At 43.2% G+C, this 24,654-nt stretch overlaps 2 protein-coding genes across 2 annotated transcripts in view; one reads left to right on the top strand and one right to left on the bottom strand.

Annotated features, from left to right (window-relative positions):
• Positions 1–3,914, top strand: part of kcnh4b (potassium voltage-gated channel, subfamily H (eag-related), member 4b) — a 36,052-nt gene extending 32,138 nt beyond the window's left edge. Inside the window, exon 17 of the mRNA XM_058405547.1 lies at positions 429–3,914. Within this exon, the coding sequence (XP_058261530.1) occupies positions 429–1,030 (602 nt within the window). The 3' untranslated portion in view covers positions 1,031–3,914. The remainder of the gene's footprint in view (positions 1–428) is intronic.
• Positions 3,915–8,081: 4,167 nt separating this feature from the next.
• ghdc (GH3 domain containing) lies at positions 8,082–24,241 on the bottom strand. Its single transcript, XM_058407065.1, has 10 exons — positions 23,946–24,241; positions 22,891–23,172; positions 22,420–22,799; positions 22,235–22,354; positions 21,609–21,906; positions 12,802–12,994; positions 12,619–12,690; positions 12,277–12,410; positions 11,725–11,813; positions 8,082–11,426 (listed from the first exon to the last, which is right to left on the bottom strand). Exons 1-10 carry the CDS (start codon positions 24,028–24,030, stop codon positions 11,205–11,207), a joined length of 1,875 nt encoding a protein of 624 aa, XP_058263048.1. The 5' UTR covers positions 24,031–24,241; the 3' UTR covers positions 8,082–11,204.
• Positions 24,242–24,654: the final 413 nt, after the last annotated feature.

Raw genomic sequence — 24,654 nt, 5'->3', positions numbered from 1 at the left:
GATAGGACCTTGGTCTTGTGTGAATGAACATAATTGGTATAATAGAAGGAATTTGTGTAAAATTAGGTTTGTGGAGGGAACAGTTAGACTAGATAAGATTAAACAAAAAGGTGGTACATACGATTATTGTCTCACATCTTTGGAAACCAGGTTCTATCTGGGCTCTGGTTACTGTCTGTTTTGAGTTATATCTAGATGTTAATCTAGATTATATCTAAAGTTCAGGATCTATGAGTTTCTGTTGTTGTGGGCTTCCTTGAGTTCTCTGGTTTCCTCCTAACTTTAAAGACAGCAGATTTGTTACTTTAAATTGGCCTAAGAGTGTTGGATGTACTGGTATAATGGATTGCTATAAGTTGGCAAAACAGCTAGCCATGTAAAGCTAGCCCAGCTTATACCACCAAACCTTAACCTAGCTATCGTTGCAGGTGGAGGTCGGACAGGTGCACAACCCGAAGTGTTTGGACAACTTCCCCATTTTGATCCTAGCAGCACCCGTGATCCTACATCTTCTAAATCAAGTTTAATTAACAATGACACATCTGCATCCTCCTTCTATCCAGCAAAAGGATACAAGAAACAGGAAGCACCAGGTCAGGATCACGGGATCCTCGCTAGCATCAGTCGCTCTCAGCCTGTTCTGTTCAACCGGGACAAACCAAACCAAGTCTCTTTAGATCTTCATTTACTTTCCAGCGCACCAACATCCACTCACTCCCTGCTAATCGCTAGCCACACAAATCCGATCCATCACAATCCTCCGTCCACTAGCGAACCAAATCTGGAATCAGACACTGACATTCCGGACACGGTCCTGGAAGAGGTCAGTGATGACCAGGAAGACACTGTCCTGCTGGCGGATTTGAGCAAAGTGGGAAACACAAGTCGCGAGTGCCTGCTAGCGGATGACGGATCTATGGAAACCCAAGACATGGAGACGTCCGAATCAGAATCAACAAAGCCTGACGTTGGGACTCAAAATGAAAGCAGCGGCTCTGAAACTTCTTGGTGCCTCGACTTGATGGACTAATCCAAGACTCTTGAGAAAGTATATCCAAAATGTTTGCAGTGATATGGGGTTTTTTTTGTTTGTTTTTTTGACAAGGGATTGTCTTTTCCATCCCGTCCGTGCAAATAACTTAATAACTATGCAAGACGCATGTTGATTGTGCATTATTCCTTATTTACTCAATCAATACTCAGTATACCACACGAATAGCTTGCCTTTGAATTTATGCACATTCCAGTCTAAAAGTCCGAGTCCACTAATTATTAATACTCTGTACATTTCACATCGCAGTATCGTCATAAGTGTTTCCGGCCAATAAGAAAACGTACTGGTTGTAGTTGTGGCAGTCTGGGAAAACCCATTGGATGTCACTGTGGTGGAAATAATTTTTATTAATACTTGATACTATGTTGTTCTTTCGACTGCTCCCTGTTTGGGGTCACCACAGCGGATCATTTGGTCCGCATGTTTCAATTTGGCACAGGTTTTACACCGGATACCTTTCCTGACACAACCCTCCCATTTAATCCAGGCTTAGGGCCGGCACTGAGAGGTAACTCTTCAGTTGCTGGGTTAGCTCCCTGCCCGGGAACTGGACCTGGGCCGTGGCAATGAGAGTGCGGGATCCTGCCTCTGGACCACGAGGAGGCTCTAATACTAGATACTATAATTATACAATTCAGTAGTGTAGACTATACTACTTAACAGTCTGGGATCTCTATTTTAACAAAAAAGCATAAGTATGTTTCACCACAATGTTTTATTCATATTATTTTGTTAAGTGTCAGAATTTGACCATAGCTGTAGCAATCAGATCAGATATCACTCTTATTGCTCTTGTTCACTCACGTCATCATCTAAACAGAGAATAGCATTTATCTGAACAGACGACTTTAAAACGTCTCAGTGACCGAACACAAAGACAAGAAATGAAACTAATAATTATTTCCCATCAGTGGAAATGATGAGCCTCATGTTTAAAGTGACTTTTACCTCAGATGAAGTGACAACTCATTTCTCATCATGAAGTTAACAGTAATTTACCTCCAGCTTTTAGTTGTTGTTCTTTTGGCTGCTCCCTATGCATGTGAGGAGTCACCACAGCAGACCAACTGGTTCACACAACAACTTGGCACAGGTTTTACACCAGATGCCCTTCTTAGGACCAGCACTGCATCCAGTGGCGGGGGTTTGGGCACTGGCTGGGAAACAAACCCAGGCCTTCCGGCTGGTAGGCGAGACACCTACCACTGAGCCACCAGCACCCTACCTCTAGCACTTAGTCGAATTAAATAAATCATTACATACAAATTTTAAAATGCTAGAAAGTTCCTTCTGGTTGAGAAAACTGTATTATAGTCTGTTTTTATTATAAAAGTAAATTATGTCCATGTATGTGGAAGCCATGTGATAGGTTTTCCCAGACCCTGGATGACGAGGAGTGTTCATGTTTGAGTTGACTGGAGTCAGACTTTTGGACTGGATTGTGTACACCGTGGTGAACTATCAGGGTGTTTATGAAACCCTTTTTTTGGGCATTTTAATAAATCAAGTGGATTGCCGAACGTAAACAATCCGCCGTGTAGCATTTTGATGGTAGCATTCGCTCGAGTTCCTTCAGACTTAGACGCATCACACTAGATGCACACTAAATGTTTTTGGTTTTTTTTCTAGTTAGAATCTACAGTATGTTCTGTATTTCTTCTTACCTTCGTGCATGGTAAAGTTTAACGTTCTTTTTTCCTAAGGAAAAGGTATCAAGTGAAATGTGTTCACATTATGAATGTTTGAATGGTAGGACTTCACAAGATTTAGCACGTGCACTGTTAGACTGCTTTTTTTCTTTTGTTTAACAAACCATTCCTGAGAAAAAAGAAAGAAAAAAGCTCCCAATCTCTTCGATCACCATCTCAGTTTAAAAATTGCTCACTGATCAAGAACATATAGCATTTCTTTCCTTAGTGCGACGATGCAGTCAGATTTTGTTTATTAATGAACTGAAATCTTACAACAGGTTAGGTTTGGTTTTATTTTTACTGTAAAGGATAAAGTTGTGTGTGTGTGTGTGTGTGTGAGAGAGAGAGAGAGAGAGAGAGAGAGATAGAGAAAGAGAGAGAGATAGACATGCTGCAGCTTACACTGTTTCACATTTGCCTAAGTGTATATTTTACACTCATGAATGATTAATGAGGAATTGTTAGCGAACAAGAACAAGAACTCAGTGAAAGAATGACAGGAATAGTGGACACATTATGCAACACACACACACACACACACACACACACACACACAAACACACACACAGTTTTTGAGTCGGTTTTGCAATTCATCAGAATTTTTCAAAATAAATCGGAAAAAAAACCCTTAAACACTTATTTCTATAAAGACATTTTTAAATAAATCTCTTTTTAACAAAATTTGTTACTGCTGTACCAACAATCCTGACATTTTTTCCTGAATGTGAATGCAATGCAGCTAATGTGATTTATTCCCTTTAAAATGTGAATTGAATTAATCAGTTTATTTATTTATTTATTTATTTACTTATTTATGTATTTATTTATTATATTTTCATTTCCCAATAAATATCTAAAAAATATATATATATGTTTCACACATACATAAAATGAACACGTCACAATAATTCTGCACAAAATGTACTACTTGAATTCTGATGATGATTATTTTGCCTGATGATGATGATCTTCATCCGTCTGACTGTAAGATAAAACCCCAACGGTATTCACATCTTTTGCATATTTATTCTTGGAGAAAGCGTGTATACTCCATATATCGGTTTCTGCATGACGAGCATTTCCCCCTCTATGCATTATGTTTGGTTTGAGCATGAAATGTAAAAAAAATAAATAATAAATAAATATTTGTTATATTAAACAAAATTTTAAGTTGGTCACTGAATAAATGCATCATTTTTACTGAGTCATCGATCTTTGTCTCATTGTCATGTAATGTTTCAGAGTAATAATGAATAAGAATTAAATGCAGCTTTATTTTACAAGGAAACTAATTTAGAGTTATTGTATTATGTGTAACATCCCAAAGTGTTTTCTTTTACAACACAGCGATCTGGAAAAGACTGCTATTTTAATATTTACTAAAGAACGACGTAATCGACCTTTTTATCTGTTTATAGATACACTTAACATCATAGAATGTCTAGGATAGATGCTAGTTTCTGTTGTCACTTACCTTATAGCAGCTATAACTGTCCTTTCTTTATGACTTGAGATTCCTCTGTTTTCAATCAGGACTTTCTTTTACATTTACAGTAGTTGAGGGTTGATGACCTTGCTTAAAGGCCCAGAAGTAGCAGCTTTGCACTCACAGCTTGACATTGGGGGGATTTGAACTCACAGCTTGGCACTGGGGGGATTTGAACACACAGCTTAGCACTGGGAGGACTTGAACACACAGCTTGGCACTGGGGGGATTTGAACATACAGCTTGGCACTGGGGGGATTTGAACACACAGCTTAGCACTGGGAGGACTTGAACACACAGCTTGGCACTGAGGGGATTTGAACACACAGCTTGGCACTGGGGGGATTTGAACACACAGCTTGGCACTGGGGGGATTTGAACACACAGCTTGGCACTGGGGGGATTTGAACACACAGCTTGGCACTGAGGGGATTTGAACACACAGCTTGGCACTGGGGGGATTTGAACACAGCTTGGCACTGGGGGGATTTGAACACACAGCTTGGCACTGAGGGGATTTGAACACACAGCTTGGCACTGGGGGGATTTGAACACACAGCTTGGCACTGGGGGGATTTGAACACACAGCTTGGCACTGAGGGGATTTGAACACACAGCTTGGCACTGAGGGGATTTGAACACACAGCTTGGCACTGAGGGAATTTGAACACACAGCTTGGCACTGGGGGGATTTGAACACACAGCTTGGCACTGGGGGGATTTGAACACACAGCTTGGCACTGGGGGGATTTGAACACACAGCTTGGCACTGAGGGGATTTGAACACACAGCTTGGCACTGAGGGGATTTGAACACACAGCTTGGCACTGAGGGGATTTGAACACACAGCTTGGCACTGAGGGGATTTGAACACACAGCTTGGCACTGGGGGGATTTGAACTCACAGCTTTGCACTCAGGGGGGATTTGAACTCACACCTTGGCATTGGGGGATTTTAACTCAATCCTTGGCACTGGGAGGGTGTGAACTCACAAACTTTTAATCAATAGTCTAAGCCCCAGCACTGCCAAATTGCCACTGTTGGGCCCTTGAGCAAGGCCCTTAACCCTTTCTGCTCCAGGGGCGCTGTATCATGGCTGACCCTGCGCTCTGACCCCAGCCTCCAAGGATGGGATATGCGAAGAAAGTATTTCACTGTGCTGTAATGTGTATGTCACAAATAAAGACAACTTAACACAACGAGAAAGGCACAGAGAAGGCACAGTTTTTAAGTGTGAGTTTAAGTATTTCAGAGAGATAGGTCTTTAGACAAAGTTTGAAGACTGCCAGTGACTCAGCTGTTCAGACATCTAGGGAAAGCTCGTTCTACCACCTGGAAGCCAGAATTTGATGCAGGTCTTCCTTGTACCCTGAGGGATGGTGGGACCAATAGTACAGTGCTGGAGGATCTGAAGGAGCGTGGTGCAGTGTGAGGAGTTATCAGAGCTCTGAGGTAAGAGAAAGCTGTACTATGTTTGGCTTCGTAGACGAGCATTAGTGTTTTACATCTGATGCAGCAGCTACAAGAAGCCAGTGGACGAACGCAGCAATGGGGTGGTGTGGGAAAACTTTGGAAGGATGAAAATAAGTCGTACAGCTGGTCAGATGCAGAGGTCAAACTGTGCTCAAAGGTAAAGCTACCAGGAGAGAGTTGCAGTAGTCTTGTCTCAAAATGACAAGAGACTGAACGACAACTGAGCGGCCCATGTGGACAAAAATGGGCAAATCTTTCTGATGAAAAGGAGCGATTGACATGATAATGTCAAATTAGTAATGTGACAGGAAAAGGACAGCTGTTTGTCCATGGTTACCCTAAGGTTGCATGAAGTGACTGAAGGTGAGATCTTAGAGTTGAGGGAGATTGCAAGATCCTGGCATGGGGATGAACAGCAGTTTGGTTTTTCTGGACTGCCTTTCTTGTCTTGGTACTCTTGGTCTTAGTATTTAGAACTCTCTAAGTTGACTTGAGACCTTTCTCTTGAGGTGGAACTTGTCTTTCTTGACTTAAGTCTTTTCTCTCCTGAAATCTCTCTTGGTATTGAATTGGGATTTCTCTGACATTACTTGGGACTCATCTAAGTAGATTTGGGAAGTGTATTTCTTGGCTTCAGTCCTTTCTGTCCTGACTTGGAACCCGAGGTGGAAACTGAGGTGGACCTTTCTCAAATTAGGACTTTTTGAATTAAGTCTTTTCTCTCCTGATTTTAGACTTGACTATGGGGACATGAAGTGGAACTTGTCTTTCTTACAACTTACAGTGCTAGCTTGTCCCCTTGAAAGTGCCCTGTGTGACCTTCAGTTGTAGCTTGCTATCAATCCACACAGTCTGACAGGGTGTCAGAAGGTGTGTGACTGTGTATGGTTTCATATTGTGTTTAGTGAGAGGTCACACACTTCCACATGCCCAGAGAAGGGTTCAGAACACACACGCACGCACACACTTAATGTCAGGAGAACTTTTTTTTTAGGATCCGGTGTCATGCTATGTGTGTCGAGTTTCCCTCTTCATCTCTCCTTTACCATCTGTCACTTTCCACATGGAGAGAGTCATATGAGGGGTAACACACACACACACACACACGTAAGAATGTCTGTACTTATGAACAGAAGACAGTAAGTGTGAAAAGGTTTCATTTTAATATTTCAAATGTGTCTTTAATTATGTCTGCGGATTGAAAACTGTTATAATGTGAACACAGCAGATGTGGGACTTTGGTTTATGAACGTTAAAGATGGACCATTTAGGACCCTGCCATTTTTTTTCAATGCAATGTGTTGCTATTCTGATATCTAACGATGTACATATTGGATTTTGTTTTGCTCAAACGCATTAAAAACAGCACTGTAGCAGCAGCAGGATAACATTATTACTAGATATTACACTTTCCTCCGTAAGTATTGGAATAGCAAGAACAATTCAGATGGCACTACTGTGGATTTGTGTTTCAGATCAAGAAAGAGAGTTGATGATTTCAGCTTTTATTTCCAGGCATTTACATCTAAATGTGTTGAAAAACAGGGAACACATTTTGTATCAGAGAACCCAATTTTTTAGGTGAGCAGAAATATTGGAACAGGTGACTGACAGGTGCTTCTTGTTACCCAGGTACAAAAAACGTGTAAAGGCTGTTGAACTGGTCTTCCTGTTCCAATACTTTTGGAGGGGATGGTATGTCTTTTGCACTGTTTAAAGCAGCAGATCCTAAAGTTTCTGCAATCCCTAGGTTTAAATTTATTTGGAAACTTTATCCTTTCTTGACTTTGGTCTTGAACTAGGACTTTGTTGTATTTTTTTTAATTGTTTATTTTATGACTTGGGATTTCCATCCATCTTCTATACCCGCTTTATTCCTAATTAGGGTCACGTGGGTCTGCTGGAGCCTATCCCAGCACACATTGGGCGAAAGGCAGGGATACACCCTGGACAGGTCACCAGTCCATCACAGGGCCACACATATACCACACACACTCACTCACTCCTATGGGCAATTTAGAATTACCAATCAACCTAATGTCCATGTTTTTGGACTGTTGGAGGAAACCGGAGTACCTGGAGTAAACCCACACAGGCACGGGGAGAACATGCAAACTCCACACAGAAAGGCCCCTGCCTGTTCGAACCCGGGATTTGACCCAGGACCTTCTTGCTGTGAGGAAACATGAATTGGGAATTGTCTTTAATAAATGAAGATGTGATTTGTTTTACTTGGCAATTGTCCTTGCCAAGTCCTTGAATTGATTGACTAGATGATGCTTGCTTGCTTGATATGGCCATTCTACTTTCCCAGCACTCATCCCAGGGGTTTACAAGCGTCTTCAAACATTTCTATAGCTATAACACACACACCTCCTCAGTACAGACTTTATTTTATTTAGACTCATTAGTGAAATATTTACCATCATTTTTTCTTGTACATTTAATGGTGTCATAGAAATTACGTTGTCGGTATTAACAACTCAGTACTCAATACCTTTCTGAGGTTTGATTTAAAGTCAGTCAGTAAAAGTGGTCACTACATATTCCTTGTTCACTCTTTGGACCCTTTTAGTACTATTTGGGTCAAAGTGACCCTGGACATAATGAGGGCTTTGAAAGCGCTTCAGAAATAAGTCCATTACACATACTGTTTTTATCTTATGGTCATAAAATTATAATTTGTCTAACAAAATATACTATTATAAAGACCCTATGGCATAAATCTATGGAAAAAAATAGAAATGGACAACAATAGACACACAAGAACAAAAGATTAATGCAGACACTGGCTATGAAATACAGCTCTCAAGCTCTGTGAAACAATGAAAGGGCACATGTGGATGATTTACAACAAGCGCAAAATTCTTTTAGTAAAAATAGAAAACAGATCGATTTGAGCCGAACACCACACAAAGGTTCAAGACTTTAAGCGGTCTATAATAAATAGAATAATTCAGTGAGTTGTTAGGTTTGTTGGGTTGTGATCTACAGCACCGTAACTAAAATAAACACCACATGAACCCACTATGAAGCTGACTCATTGTTGGTCCGTGTGTGTGTGTGTGTTTGAGAAGATTTGATATTTAAAATGTGTGTGATGGGTTTAGTAAATTCAGCGGGATACCTACCTGCCGTATGGTGTTGTGTGTGTGTGTCATCCAACACTGGTATCAGCAGCCGTCTGCTGTGGGGTCAGTTTCAGTGCGTATCATCGAAAGTTTAATAATAAAGCACTTAATAAAGTAATGGAGGCAAATGTAATGAATCCCAGTGAGACCTCATCAGAGAGATCAAATAAGAGCCTAGGGTTAGTGTGTGTGTGTGTGAGTGAGTGAGTGAGAGAGAGACAGAGCATACAATGTAATTGATATCTCTAGAAATTTCCATGAGGTTGTACATGCAGGAATGTGCTCTACATTACAGTAAGGAATAAAACACTGTGTGTGTTGTGCAGTTGTAGTAAAATAATCAGTGATGCTGTGGAGTGATGAAGAGGAGTTACTGTAACCGCACATACGCTGATTATTTTCCCTTTAACACTTGTTTTTTTCTGTCTCTTATTTCACTTACTCAGGCTTTGCTTTACTTTTTCTTCCTTTAACTTCTCCACTTTCTTCCATCCATTCATTATTTGCAGCTTTTATTCTTTTTCAATTTCACATTTTTTTTTATTTCTCATTTTTATTCTTCATCTTTCTTTCTTACTTCTTTCTTTCTCTCTCTCTCTCTCTCTCTCTCTCTCTCCCTCCCCGTGTTCCTCTTTTTTTGTGCAGTTTTGTATTTTTGTATACACTACCAGTCAAAAGTTTGGACACATCGTCTAATCCCATGGTCTTTCCTGATGTTTATTTCTTTCTACATTGTAAAACAATGCTGAAGGCGGCCAAAATACACAATAATGCCCTTTGAACAGTTGATATTGAGATATGTCTGCTACTGATGCTCTGTAAAGCCTTCATAACGGCTCTAATCTGAGGTGCTGTTAATTGGTGATTTCTGAGGCTGGTCACTCTAAATGAACTTCTCCTCTGCAGCAGAGGTCAGTTTTGGTCTTGCTTTACTGGGATGGTCTTCATGTGAGCCAGTTTCATCATGGTGCTTGATGGGTTTTGCAAACGCACTTGACAATACTGTTCTTGCAAGAACTATTCCAGAACACCTGACCTTCGTGTCTTAAAATAACAACTGACTGATTTTGGTTGTCATTACATATGGATTACTTAAGTCCATGTCTGTTATTTCATAGTTTTGAAATCTTCGGTATTGTTCTAGAATGTAGAAAATAAATCCCTAAACAAAAAAACATTGAATTAAAAGGTGTGTCCAAACTTTTGACTGGTAGTGTATATTTTTTTATTTACTCTTTTCTCACTCCTTCTTTCCATTTTCTTTCCTCCATACATTCTTTTATGATTTTTACTTCTCTTTTCTTTCATCCCCCTTACATCCCTTCTGTCATTTTGACTTTCTTTCTCTTATTCTTTCATCCCTTCTTCATTATCTGCTCATCTCACAGGCGTTCTTCTACTATATTCTCTGCAGTGCTCAACACAATACACTTTTACAATACACAATAGCCACGTGTAAGAGTCCAGTATAATAATAATAATAATAATAATAATAATAATAATAATAATAATAAAATCTGTGGCACTCATCCTTAATGTAATGTAACACTGCAGCACCATCTGCTGGAGAAATCTCTCTCTCTCTCACACACACACACACACACACACCTTTTTAATTTTTTTTCCCCCAGTTATTTATGTCATTGTTCTTCCCTGACTTGCTTCATCTTCTTTCTTTATTACTTCTTTTGCCAATTTTTGCTTTTCCTCCTACATACTTCTGCAGTTGCGGTCAAGTAATTCACTGTCTTCATCACAATGTTACATTTCCTGTAACTGAAAGGTTTATCTAACGTTCTTCAGCTTCAGAAGATAAGTTTACGGCGTCTGTTTGGGCAACACCTCCACCTCCTCCATACTGTTCCAAATTCCTGTAGGATGTGTGTATGTGTCCAGTAATGGCAGGATTAGCATCGTTTAGCCACTGAGATGACGGCAAGCTATACGAGTCTTCTAGAGTTACACTATTTAAAAAGTATTAGTTTAGCTGAGTAGCACTTCCTGTCTTTTACTGCTAATCCCTAATAATACGTGGATAATCTTTTAGCTAACTTTAATCAGCTTCCTAAATAAAATTCTTGATACATTGATACAGATTGTCAATCTCTTTTTTGATAATAAACACTGTAGCAGTCGATATTTAAGAACTGATTAACTGTTTATTAAATCCCTAATCTCTGTAGATATCTTACCTCGTTTCATCACTCAAGACTTGAGGAGCACAAATTACCCAGGAAGCATTGCGGCACTTTCTTTTTCACTGAATTGTTTGTGTTTACGTTGTGTTTCAGTCAGTTCTGTGTCTGTGGAAACCGTGTAAATGTTTGTGAATGTGTGCTCTGTCTCTCCCACGATGCAAAGCTGCGTATCAGGAAACAGTTTTCTTCAGCAGGAAGTTGGCGTACTCTTTCCTGCGGATGACACGCTGCATTTGAAACGTGTCTCTGGAGGTGTGGTAGAAGGAGATCATGTGACTCTTCAGCTCCCAGAATGCCCCCTCGCTAACGAGCTGGACTCTCATTGGGCCAATGCTGCCTTTGATCCGGAATGACCTGTAGACTGTACAGTCGGCCTGCAGACACATGTCCAGCTGTGTGTGTGTGTGTGTGTGTGTGAGAACAAGAAAAACAAGAATAATTGTCACAGTTATTAAGATAAGAATAATCAAGAATTATTTATTTTTCCCTATTAGTCATTTTCTATAACAGCACACAATTTGTTTACAATTTGTTAGTTTTATTACATTTGATTTCACCCTGATTCTGACCTCACTGGCCATTTACATACTCTGTACACCATCTGACCCTTTTCGGGTTCCACATGCCTTATAAGATTTAGTCTAGTACATTAAATAACTGAATAATTTATTGCATCATGTTGAATCTAACCTTATACCGCTGCTCCTCGGTGAGGTTCCTGACACCTCTCAGCTCCAGGAACACTTGGTAATGAGGCTGAGCTCCTCCTGATGTGTCTCCTACAACACAATACACAAAAAAACTCAAAGTCTGACCAGTCAAACCTTTCCACCAGTCAAAGTGAGGTAGCCATCATGTAGCTCTGCATCTTGAATGCTACATCAAACATAATGATCTTTTTTTGTGTGTATGTCAGCAGGAAGTGTTGTATTTACTTTTTGTATTTACTGTATTTACTTATTCTTTATTCTTTGTTTACCAGCAAACATCATGGAAAAAAGAAAGATACAAATTTTATATCTTTGTGGAAAAAAGAGAGTAAAGAGGTCACTTCGTAGCATGAAAACAAATCACTTGTCTCTAATTCCAAATCTGTTTGGCTTCAGAATTAGCCCATCTTCTGCTGTTGTTTCCTGTTATTAATTATTATTTGATTCAATAGGCCAGGATCATTAGGCTAACAATGTAGCTAATGCAAATGTACAGCAACCAGCTTGGTGTCATGCAAAGTACCATCATTACCCAGAATTCCACTCTCGGCACAGCAGTAATCCACCAGTTTAGCGCCGGGCCACTGTGTCACCGCTTTCTTTAGAGCGGCTAAAAACAAGGCCTCGTTCACTTTTTCACCTCGGACATTTAGTGTCTCACTTAGTCTGCAACACACACACACACACACACAGTGGACATGTCTTGAACCTCCAACCTCCTGTGAAATGTCTCAGGTGCCAGAACTTACAGTTACTCAATAGATGTTACTTACAGTTACTCAATAGATGAAACAGCTGAGCTGATGTCTCTATGACTGACTCTGTGTGTCTGTGTGTGTGTGTGTGTGTGTGTGTGTGTGTGATTTACACAGACCTGTAAAGAACCTCCACCACTGGACACTGGTTGTGAAATGTTACCACTTTTACTACATCTCCAAGTCGATACCTACGGGGGGAAAACACTCTTTGTCTCAACATTTTTTTTCTGCTTTCATTATTTCCCTTTTCTGCTGTAAATGTGAATACAGATCCAGGGATTGCGGTACAGCTGCAGTACCTGAACAGCCCTGACGCAGTGGTGATGATCAGCTCGTAGTTTTTCCCCTCCTCCACTTCATCCATGAGCAGTGTGTTAAGTATGTGTTGTGCATCTAAATGTTCCTCTGGTAGAAACTCGAGGAACATGGAGCGAGGACAAAGCAGATAACGTCTGCTCTCCTGGAGCGGCCACAGATTCACTCCGATCAGACCTGAGATGGATAGCAAAGTGTGAGCTCCATCACGTACACTAACACAGAACACTATACTATGCAGCACAGAACATCACTGTACTACACCACACTCCACTGTACTACACCACACTCCACTGTACAACACCACTGTCCACTGTACTACACCACACTCCACTGTACTACACCACACTCCACTGTACTACACCACACTCCACTGTACAACACCACACTCCACTGTAATATACCACACTGCACTGTACAATACCACTGTCCACTGTACAACACCACTGTCCACTGTAATACACCACTGTCCACTGTAATACACCACGCTCCACTGTACAACACCACACTCCACTGTACAACACCACACTCCACTGTACAACACCACTGTCCACTGTAATACACCACTGTCCACTGTAATACACCACTGTCCACTGTACAACACCACTGTCCACTGTACAACACCACTGTCCACTGTAATACACCACACTCCACTGTACTACACCACACTCCACTGTACAACACCACAGTCCACTGTACAACACCACACTCCACTGTACTACACCACAGTCCACTGTACAACACCACACTCCACTGTACTACACCACAGTCCACTGTACTATACCACACTCCACTGTACAACACCACACTCCACTGTACAACACCACACTCCACTGTACTACACCACACTCCACTGTACAACACCACACTCCACTGTACAACACCACACTCCACTGTACTACACCACACTCCACTGTACTACACCACACTCCACTGTAATACACCACACTCCACTGTACAACACCACACTCCACTGTACTACACCACACTCCACTGTACTACACCACACTCCACTGTACTACACCACAGTCCACTGTACTACACCACACTCCACTGTACTACACCACACTCCACTGTACTACACCACACTCCACTGTACAACACCACACTCCACTGTACTACACCACACTCCACTGTAATACACCACACTCCACTGTACTACACCACACTCCACTGTAATACACCACACTCCACTGTACAACACCACACTCCACTGTACAACACCACACTCCACTGTAATACACCACACTCCACTGTACTACACCACACTCCACTGTACTACACCACACTCCACTGTACAACACCACTGTCCACTGTACTACACCACACTCCACTGTACTACACCACACTCCACTGTACTACACCACACTCCACTGTACAACACCACACTCCACTGTACTACACCACACTCCACTGTACAACACCACACTCCACTGTACAACACCACACTCCACTGTAATACACCACACTCCACTGTACAACACCACACTCCACTGTAATACACCACACTGCACTGTAATACACCACACTCCACTGTACAACACCACACTCCACTGTAATACACCACACTCCACTGTAATACACCACACTCCACTGTACAACACCACACTCCACTGTACAACACCACACTGCACTGTACAACACCACACTCCACTATACAACACCACACTCCACTGTAGTACACCACACTGCACAACACCACACTCCACTGTACAACACCACACTCCACCGTAATACACCACACTCCACTGTACAACACCACACTCCACTGTAATACACCACACTCCACTGTAATACACCACACACCACTGTACAACACCACTGTCCACTGTACAACACCACTGTCCACTGTACAACACCACACTCCACTGTACTACACCACACTCCACTGTACTACACCACACTCCACTGTACTACACCACACTCCACTGTACAACACCACTGTCCACTGTACTACACCACACTCCACTGTACTACACCACACTCCACTGTACTACACCACACTCCACTGTAATACACCACACTCCACTGTACAACACCACACTCCACCGTACAACACCACACTCCACTGTACTGTACTACACCACACTCCACTGTAATACACCACACTCCACTGTACAACACCACACACCACTGTACAACACCACTGTCCACTGTACAACACCACTGTCCACTGTACAACACCACACTCCACTGTACTACACCATACTCCACTGTAATACACCATACTCCACTGTAATACACCATACTCCACTGTAATACACCACACTCCACTGTAATACACCACACTCCACTGTACAACACCACACTCCACTGTACAACACCACACTCCACTGTAATACACCACACTCCACTGTAATACACCACACTCCACTGTACAACACCACACTCCACTGTAATACACCACACTCCACTGTACAACACCACTGTCCACTGTAATACACCACACTCCACTGTACTGTACTACACCACACTCCACTGTAATACACCACACTCCACTGTACAACACCACACTCCACTGTACAACACCACACTCCACTGTAATACACCACACTCCACTGTAATACACCACACTCCACTGTACAACACCACACTCCACTGTACAACACCACAGTCCACTGTACAACACCACAGTCCACTGTAATACACCACAGTCCACTGTACAACACCACACTCCACTGTACAACACCACACTCCACTGTACTGTACTACACCACACTCCACTGTAATACACCACTGTCCACTGTACAACACCACACTCCACTGTACTGTACTACACCACACTCCACTGTACTACACCACACTCCACTGTACTACACCACACTCCACTGTACTACACCACTGTCCACTGTACAACACCACACTCCACTGTACTACACCACACTCCACTGTACAACACCACACTCCACTGTACTACACCACACTCCACTGTACTACACCACACTCCACTGTACAACACCACACTCCACTGTACTACACCACACTCCACTGTACAACACCACACTCCACTGTACTACACCACACTCCACTGTAATACACCACACTCCACTGTACAACACCACTGTCCACTGTACAACACCACACTCCACTGTACTACACCACACTCCACTGTACTACACCACACTCCACTGTACAACACCACACTCCACTGTACTACACCACACTCCACTGTACAACACCACACTCCACTGTAATACACCACACTCCACTGTACTACACCACACTCCACTGTACTACACCACACTCCACTGTACAACACCACACTCCACTGTACAACACCACACTCCACTGTACTACACCACACTCCACTGTACAACACCACACTCCACTGTACAACACCACACTCCACTGTACAACACCACACTCCACTGTACTACACCACACTCCACTGTACAACACCACTGTCAACTGTACTACACCACACTCCACTGTACAACACCACACTCCACTGTAATACACCACACTCCACTGTAATACACCACACTCCACTGTACAACACCACACTCCACTGTACTGTACTACACCACACTCCACTGTAATACACCACTGTCCACTGTACAACACCACACTCCACTGTACTGTACTACACCACACTCCACTGTACTACACCACACTCCACTGTACTACACCACACTCCACTGTACAACACCACACTCCACTGTACAACACCACACTCCACTGTACTACACCACACTCCACTGTACTACACCACACTCCACTGTACTACACCACACTCCACTGTACTACACCACACTCCACTGTACAACACCACACTCCACTGTAATACACCACACTCCACTGTAATACACCACACTCCACTGTAATACACCACACTCCACTGTAATACACCACTGTCCACTGTAATACACCACACTCCACTGTACTACACCACACTCCACTGTACTACACCACACTCCACTGTACAACACCACTGTCCACTGTACTACACCACTGTCCACTGTACAACACCACACTCCACTGTACAACACCACACTCCACTGTAATACACCACACTCCACTGTAATACACCACACTCCACTGTACAACACCACACTCCACTGTACTACACCACACTGCACAACACCACACTCCACTGTACAACACCACACTCCACCGTACAACACCACACTCCACTGTACTACACCACACTGCACAACACCACACTCCACTGTACAACACCACACTCCACCGTACAACACCACACTCCACCGTAATACACCACACTCCACTGTACTACACCACACTGCACAACACCACACTCCACTGTACAACACCACACTCCACCGTAATACACCACACTCCACCGTAATACACCACACTCCACTGTAATACACCACACTCCACTGTACTGTACTACACCACACTCCACTGTACTACACCACACTCCACTGTACTACACCACACTCCACTGTACAACACCACACTCCACTGTACTACACCAGACTCCACTGTACTACACCACACTCCACTGTACAACACCACACTCCACTGTACAACACCACACTCCACTGTAATACACCACACTCCACTGTAATACACCACACTCCACTGTAATACACCACACTCCACCGTAATACACCACACTCCACTGTACTACACCACACTGCACAACACCACACTCCACCGTACAACACCACACTCCACCGTAATACACCACACTCCACCGTACAACACCACACTCCACTGTAATACACCACACTCCACTGTAATACACCACACTCCACTGTAATACACCACACTCCACTGTACTACACCACACTCCACTGTACAACACTACACTCCACCGTACAACACTACACTCCACCGTACAACACCACAGTCCACCGTAATACACCACACTCCACTGTACTGTACTACACCACACTCCACTGTAATACACCACACTCCACTGTACAACACCACAGTCCACTGTAATACACCACACTCCACTGTACAACACCACACTGCACTGTACAACACCACACTCCACTATACAACACCACACTCCACTGTACTACACCACACTCCACCGTACAACACTACACTCCACCGTACAACACTACACTCCACCGTACAACACCACAGTCCACCGTAATACACCACACTCCACTGTACTGTACTACACCACACTCCACTGTAATACACCACACTCCACTGTAATACACCACACTCCACTGTACAACACCACAGTCCACTGTAATACACCACACTCCACTGTACAACACCACACTCCACTGTACAACACCACACTCCACTGTAATACACCACACTCCACTGTACAACACTACACTCCACCGTACAACACTACACTCCACCGTACAACACCACAGTCCACCGTAATACACCACACTCCACTGTACTGTACTACACCACACTCCACTGTAATACACCACACTCCACTGTAATACACCACACTCCACTGTACAACACCACAGTCCACTGTAATACACCACAGTCCACTGTACAACACCACACTCCACTGTACAACACCACACTCCACTGTAATACACCACAGTCCACTGTACAACACCACAGTCCACTGTAATACACCACACTCCACTGTACAACACCACACTCCACTGTACAACACCACACTCCACTGTATAACACCACTGTCCACTGTACTACACCACACTCCACTGTACTACACCACACTCCACTGTACTACACCACACTCCACTGTACAACACCACTGTCCACTGTACTACACCACACTCCACTGTACAACACCACACTCCACTGTAATACACCACACTCCACTGTAATACACCACACTCCACTGTAATACACCACACTCCACTGTACAACACCACACTCCACTGTACTGTACTACACCACACTCCACTGTAATACACCACTGTCCACTGTACAACACCACACTCCACTGTACTGTACTACACCACACTCCACTGTACTACACCACACTCCACTGTACAACACCACACTCCACTGTACAACACCACACTCCACTGTACTACACCACACTCCACTGTACTGTACTACACCACACTCCACTGTAATACACCACACTCCACTGTACTACACCACACTCCACTGTACAACACCACACTCCACTGTAATACACCACAGTCCACTGTACAACACCACAGTCCACTGTAATACACCACACTCCACTGTACAACACCACACTCCACTGTAATACACCACAGTCCACTGTACAACACCACAGTCCACTGTAATACACCACACTCCACTGTACAACACCACACTCCACTGTACAACACCACACTCCACTGTACAACACCACACTCCACTGTACTACACCACACTCCACTGTACTGTACTACACCACACTCCACTGTAATACACCACACTCCACTGTACTACACCACACTCCACTGTACAACACCACACTCCACTGTAATACACCACAGTCCACTGTACAACACCACAGTCCACTGTAATACACCACACTCCACTGTACAACACCACACTCCACTGTACAACACCACACTCCACTGTAATACACCACACTCCACTGTACTGTACTACACCACACTCCACTGTACTACACCACACTCCACTGTACTACACCACACTCCACTGTACAACACCACACTCCACTGTACAACACCACAGTCCACTGTACTACATCACACTCCACTGTAATACACCACAGTCCACTGTAATACACCACAGTCCACTGTACTACACCACAGTCCACTGTACAACACCACAGTCCACTGTAATACACCACAGTCCACTGTACAACACCACAGTCCACTGTACAACACCACAGTCCACTGTACTACACCACAGTCCACTGTAATGCACCACACTCCACTGTAATGCACCACACTCCACTGTACTACACCACACTCCACTGTACTACACCACACTCCACTGTACTGCACCACACTCCACTGTAATGCACCACACTCCACTGTACTACACCACACTCCACTGTACTACACCACACTCCACTGTAATGCACCACACTCCACTGTACAACACCACACTCCACTGTACTACACCACACTCCACTGTACTACACCACACTCCACTGTAATGCACCACACTCCACTGTAATGCACCACACTCCACTGTAATGCACCACACTCCACTGTACTACACCACACTCCACTGTACTACACCACACTCCACTGTAATGCACCACACTCCACTGTAATACACCACACTCCACTGTAATACACCACACTCCACTGTACTACACCACACTCCACTGTACTACACCACACTCCACTGTACAACACCACACTCCACTGTACAACACCACACTCCACTGTACAACACCACACTCCACTGTACTACACCACACTCCACTGTACTACACCACACTCCACTGTAATGCACCACACTCCACTGTAATACACCACACTCCACTGTAATACACCACACTCCACTGTACAACACCACAGTCCACTGTACTACACCACACTCCACTGTAATACACCACACTCCACTGTAATACACCACACTCCACTGTAATGCACCACACTCCACTGTACTACACCACAGTCCACTGTACTACACCACACTCCACTGTAATGCACCACACTCCACTGTAATGCACCACACTCCACTGTAATGCACCACACTCCACTGTAATGCACCACACTCCACTGTACTAAATTGTAGGCCACAATACTTTGCTATCCTATACTGGACTACACCACATCCCACTTTTCTGCATAATCTATATTATGTACTATTGTATCATACTACATTATACTAGCTTCTACTCTCATCACATTAATCTTTACTGCTCAACATTCTACACTATAATGTCCTCTACTCTCACCATACTACACTATAATGCCCTCTACTCTCACCATACTACACTATAATGCCCTCTACTCTCACCATACTACACTATAATGCCCTCTACTCTCACCATACTACACTATAATGCCCTCTACTCTCACCATACTACACTATAATGCCCTCTACTCTCACCATACTACACTATAATGCCCTCTACTCTCACCATACTACACTATAATGCCCTCTACTCTCACCATACTACACTATAATGCCCTCTACTCTCACCATACTACACTATAATGCCCTCTACTCTCACCATACTACACTATAATGCCCTCTACTCTCACCATACTACACTATAATGCCCTCTACTCTCACCATACTACACTATAATGCCCTCTACTCTCACCATACTACACTATAATGCCCTCTACTCTCACCATACTACACTATAATGCCCTCTACTCTCACCATACTACACTATAATGCCCTCTACTCTCACCATACTACACTATAATGCCCTCTACTCTCACCATACTACACTATAATGTCCTCTACTCTCACCATACTACACTATAATGCCCTCTACTCTCACCATACTACACTATAATGCCCTCTACTCTCACCATACTACACTATAATGTCCTCTACTCTCACCATACTACACTATAATGCCCTCTACTCTCACCATACTACACTATAATGTCCTCTACTCTCACCATACTACACTATAATGCCCTCTACTCTCACCATACTACACTATAATGCCCTCTACTCTCACCATACTACACTATAATGCCCTCTACTCTCACCATACTACACTATAATGCCCTCTACTCTCAACATACTACATTATACTACACAAGTCTCCAATATACTTTAAATTACCTTAACTTGACTACATTCAACACCTTACTGCATTATACTACACCACTACACTTTGCCATACTCTGCTGTACTACACCACACTCTACTGTACCATACACAATACTTTTTTATTGTTTTTTGTCATAAATGTGTTCAGACCTGTGCTTGAATACAGAATCATAATTTGAGATGAAATTACCTTCTGCAGCGGTGTAGAGCGGAGAATAGAAGGGCACGCCTCTGCAGTAGAGCTGCCTGAGACTCTCTCCATAAATCTGATGTGGCCCTGAGTCGACGGTGTGAATCAGATGTAAACGAGGCCACAGTCTGAGAGCGATGCCTTCGAAGCCCGCTGTGATGGCAGTCCTGAGCTCAGCCGCTCTAACAGGATCCGGCTTCATTTGCTTTTCCAGCTTTGACCTAAGCCAGGCATCCAGAACAAGCCTGGAGCTGATCCGACCCAATTCCATGTCATCAACCAACTCCTCCCAATGCTCCTGCACCCAAAAAAAAAAAAAAAAAAATCACGGGGGGTCAATCACACCTTGTGTGGTTTAAAGGTCAACTACGGCATGTACTTGAATAAATAATTAATTGATTAATCACTTGTAAATAACTTTAAAGTTTCTATAACAACAGCTCATACAGTTTTTAAAATAAGCTAACGATTTGTTTCTCAAGTGATTTTTAGAGAATAAAACATATTATCAGTTAACAATTGATAATTATATCTTACCATGTTGGTATGCAAAGTATTCTAATAATCCATGCTTGTGTGTAATACAAAAGTCTAAAACTAAATAATGAACCAGGATGAATATTAACCTCAAGGAGTCTGAAGGCATCGAACACAGCAGAGGAGAACCTGGACTCCAGGATGCCGACATGACGATCCCTTAGAGCGAAGAGCAGGTGAAGGTAAAGAGCATCACGCTCATTCTGGACCTACAGAACAAATAAGTGAATGAAAATGCGCACATACACACACACACACACACACATCGCTATACCTGTGAGATGGCTGTGGGACTCGTGCAGGCATGGTGTGTGTGTTCAGAGAAAAACGGCATCGGTACAATTCGTAGTCCTGCCTCAGAGGAACGCTCAGCTGTTGGGTAAAACAGTCTAAATGTCGTCTGGAGACTCGCTGTACCCGGAAACGACTTCCTCATGACGTCTACACACACTGAGACGCCCTGTAAGAAGTAGTCACTGTTGGTTTCTTTGGTGTTCAGGAGCATCTTGCAGCATCCCGATGACCCTGATGTCATAGTTAGCATGGGCGTCTCCATGACAACGGCTTTTACCTCTCCGGAGGCGACTCGACGTATGAGCTCCTCGTAATGATGGTATGTGGTGACGGGGTGACATTTTCGGAAATCCGTGGCATCTGGGAGGAATATAAAGAGTAATCTAAGTGGATGTTAGGCTCAGAAAAAGGGTTGTACAATCAGAAGTAACTGTGTGTGTGAGAGAGAGACCTGTGATAGAATCAAAGTGATACTCCACTCCATAGCGTGTGTGTTTTGCGTCTCTCAGTCGCCTGAGCAGCGTCTCCTCCTGCGTTCTCCGTACACTCAGTGTGTCTCTCTCCAGCATGTCTCTCTGCCGTCTCCCTGCTCGACTCACACACCTAACAGACAGGTAGTGACGCACGACGCTGCACACACTGCGCCTGTCTGCCCTCACACACTCGACAGAGAGAGCGGCGGCTACGCTCAGAGCTACAGCACAGAGAGCCACGAGCACACCATGAGCCATTTCTGTGCCAACACAAACACAAAATAAAGCTAAATAATACATACACATACATATTTATAAATGCTGTTACAGGACTTGCCAAAAATTTGATGTGGAATGTCAGCCAAACAGCTTCCTTTATAGCAGTTATAAACAGTCCTTCTCTAACCTCTTGATATTAATAAGAAAAAAATTAATCACAGCTTATTGTGTGACCAAGAATCTCCTCTGTCCTGAAGATGCCCAAAAGACTGTACAGCTCTACCTCTGACTGTTACAAAGCGCTGACACTGGAGACTCCTTCCATAAGTGCTTAATAAGTAGCCTTTATTTGTCACATATACATTACTGCATAGTGAAATTCTTTCTTCGCATATCCCATCCTTGGGGGTTGGGGTCAGAGTGCAGGACTAGCCCCTGGAGCAGGGTAGGTTGGGGGCCTTGCTCAAGGGCCCAACAGCGGCAGCTTTGTGGTGCTGGGGCTTGAACCCTGATCTTCCGGGCAATGAACCAGAGCCTTAACCACTTGAGCTAATGTGGAGCATCAACTGAGCTGTTATAGATACACTACTGTGAACCTACACTATAGTCAGAGCTGCAGTGCTAGAAAATTCATCAACACCTTCTGACCAATCAGAGTCCAGAATTCAGCAGCTCAGCGCTGTAAGTATGTGGGCGTGGCTACACGTGCTGTCCTAATGTTTACCATGTTTCAGCTGCGTGTTTGTGTTTGTTGTAGTCATTAAAATAACCTTAAGGACTGGAATATAAGTGAAGTGGTGTTGTTTCCTCTTACCGGTTAGAAGCGCTCCAGCTGTTAGCATCGCCATTACACCACACCCGACAACAGCGCACCAAACAGCGCTCGACACAGACCTCATGGCTGTAAAGTTACTGTAAAAGTGCTTCAGTACTCATCCCAATTAAATTAAAGCTCCACATCGAGCTTATTCACTTCCGCCATATTTAAACTGAGAAAATATCTACACTTCCTTATGAACTTTTCCGGGTTTGACGCAACAGCGTCATGGCGTCACTCGAAGACGGCGCTACAGCAGTTCTCTGTTCTCTCTTCTAGCTGCGTGTTATATTTCTAAACATTTAATATTTGAAATTTTTGTATTTTTCTTTATTGATTCAGTCTGTATTTCTTTTACCTTTTTGTTTCATAGGACAATAAAGTGAAAGTGAAAGTATGAGCTTCACAAAGCCGGATTTGCCGTGCGCATGCGCAATGTCTCCGCATGGGCCAGCGCGGAAGACGTTATATCTCATTATTATACTATTATTAACGTAATATATAATTAATATAGTTACAGTGCAGTAAAGAGGTTTGCACACACTTACTACAAAATCAGATGACCAGCAAGTCACATACTGCAAAAAAAAAAAAAGTGTTATGTGAATAGTAAAGCCATTGCAGTAAGGGTTCTGAAGGTGATCTAAATGTGGACCTTTATCTGGAACGGAAAGAAAAGCTCAGTAACATTAATGGATAAAATATT

Source organism: Hemibagrus wyckioides, linkage group LG13 (genome assembly GCF_019097595.1).
Source record: "Hemibagrus wyckioides isolate EC202008001 linkage group LG13, SWU_Hwy_1.0, whole genome shotgun sequence".
NCBI lineage: Eukaryota > Metazoa > Chordata > Actinopteri > Siluriformes > Bagridae > Hemibagrus > Hemibagrus wyckioides.
Note: the sequence above shows the minus strand (reverse complement) of the source record. Positions and strands in the feature narration are given on the sequence as shown.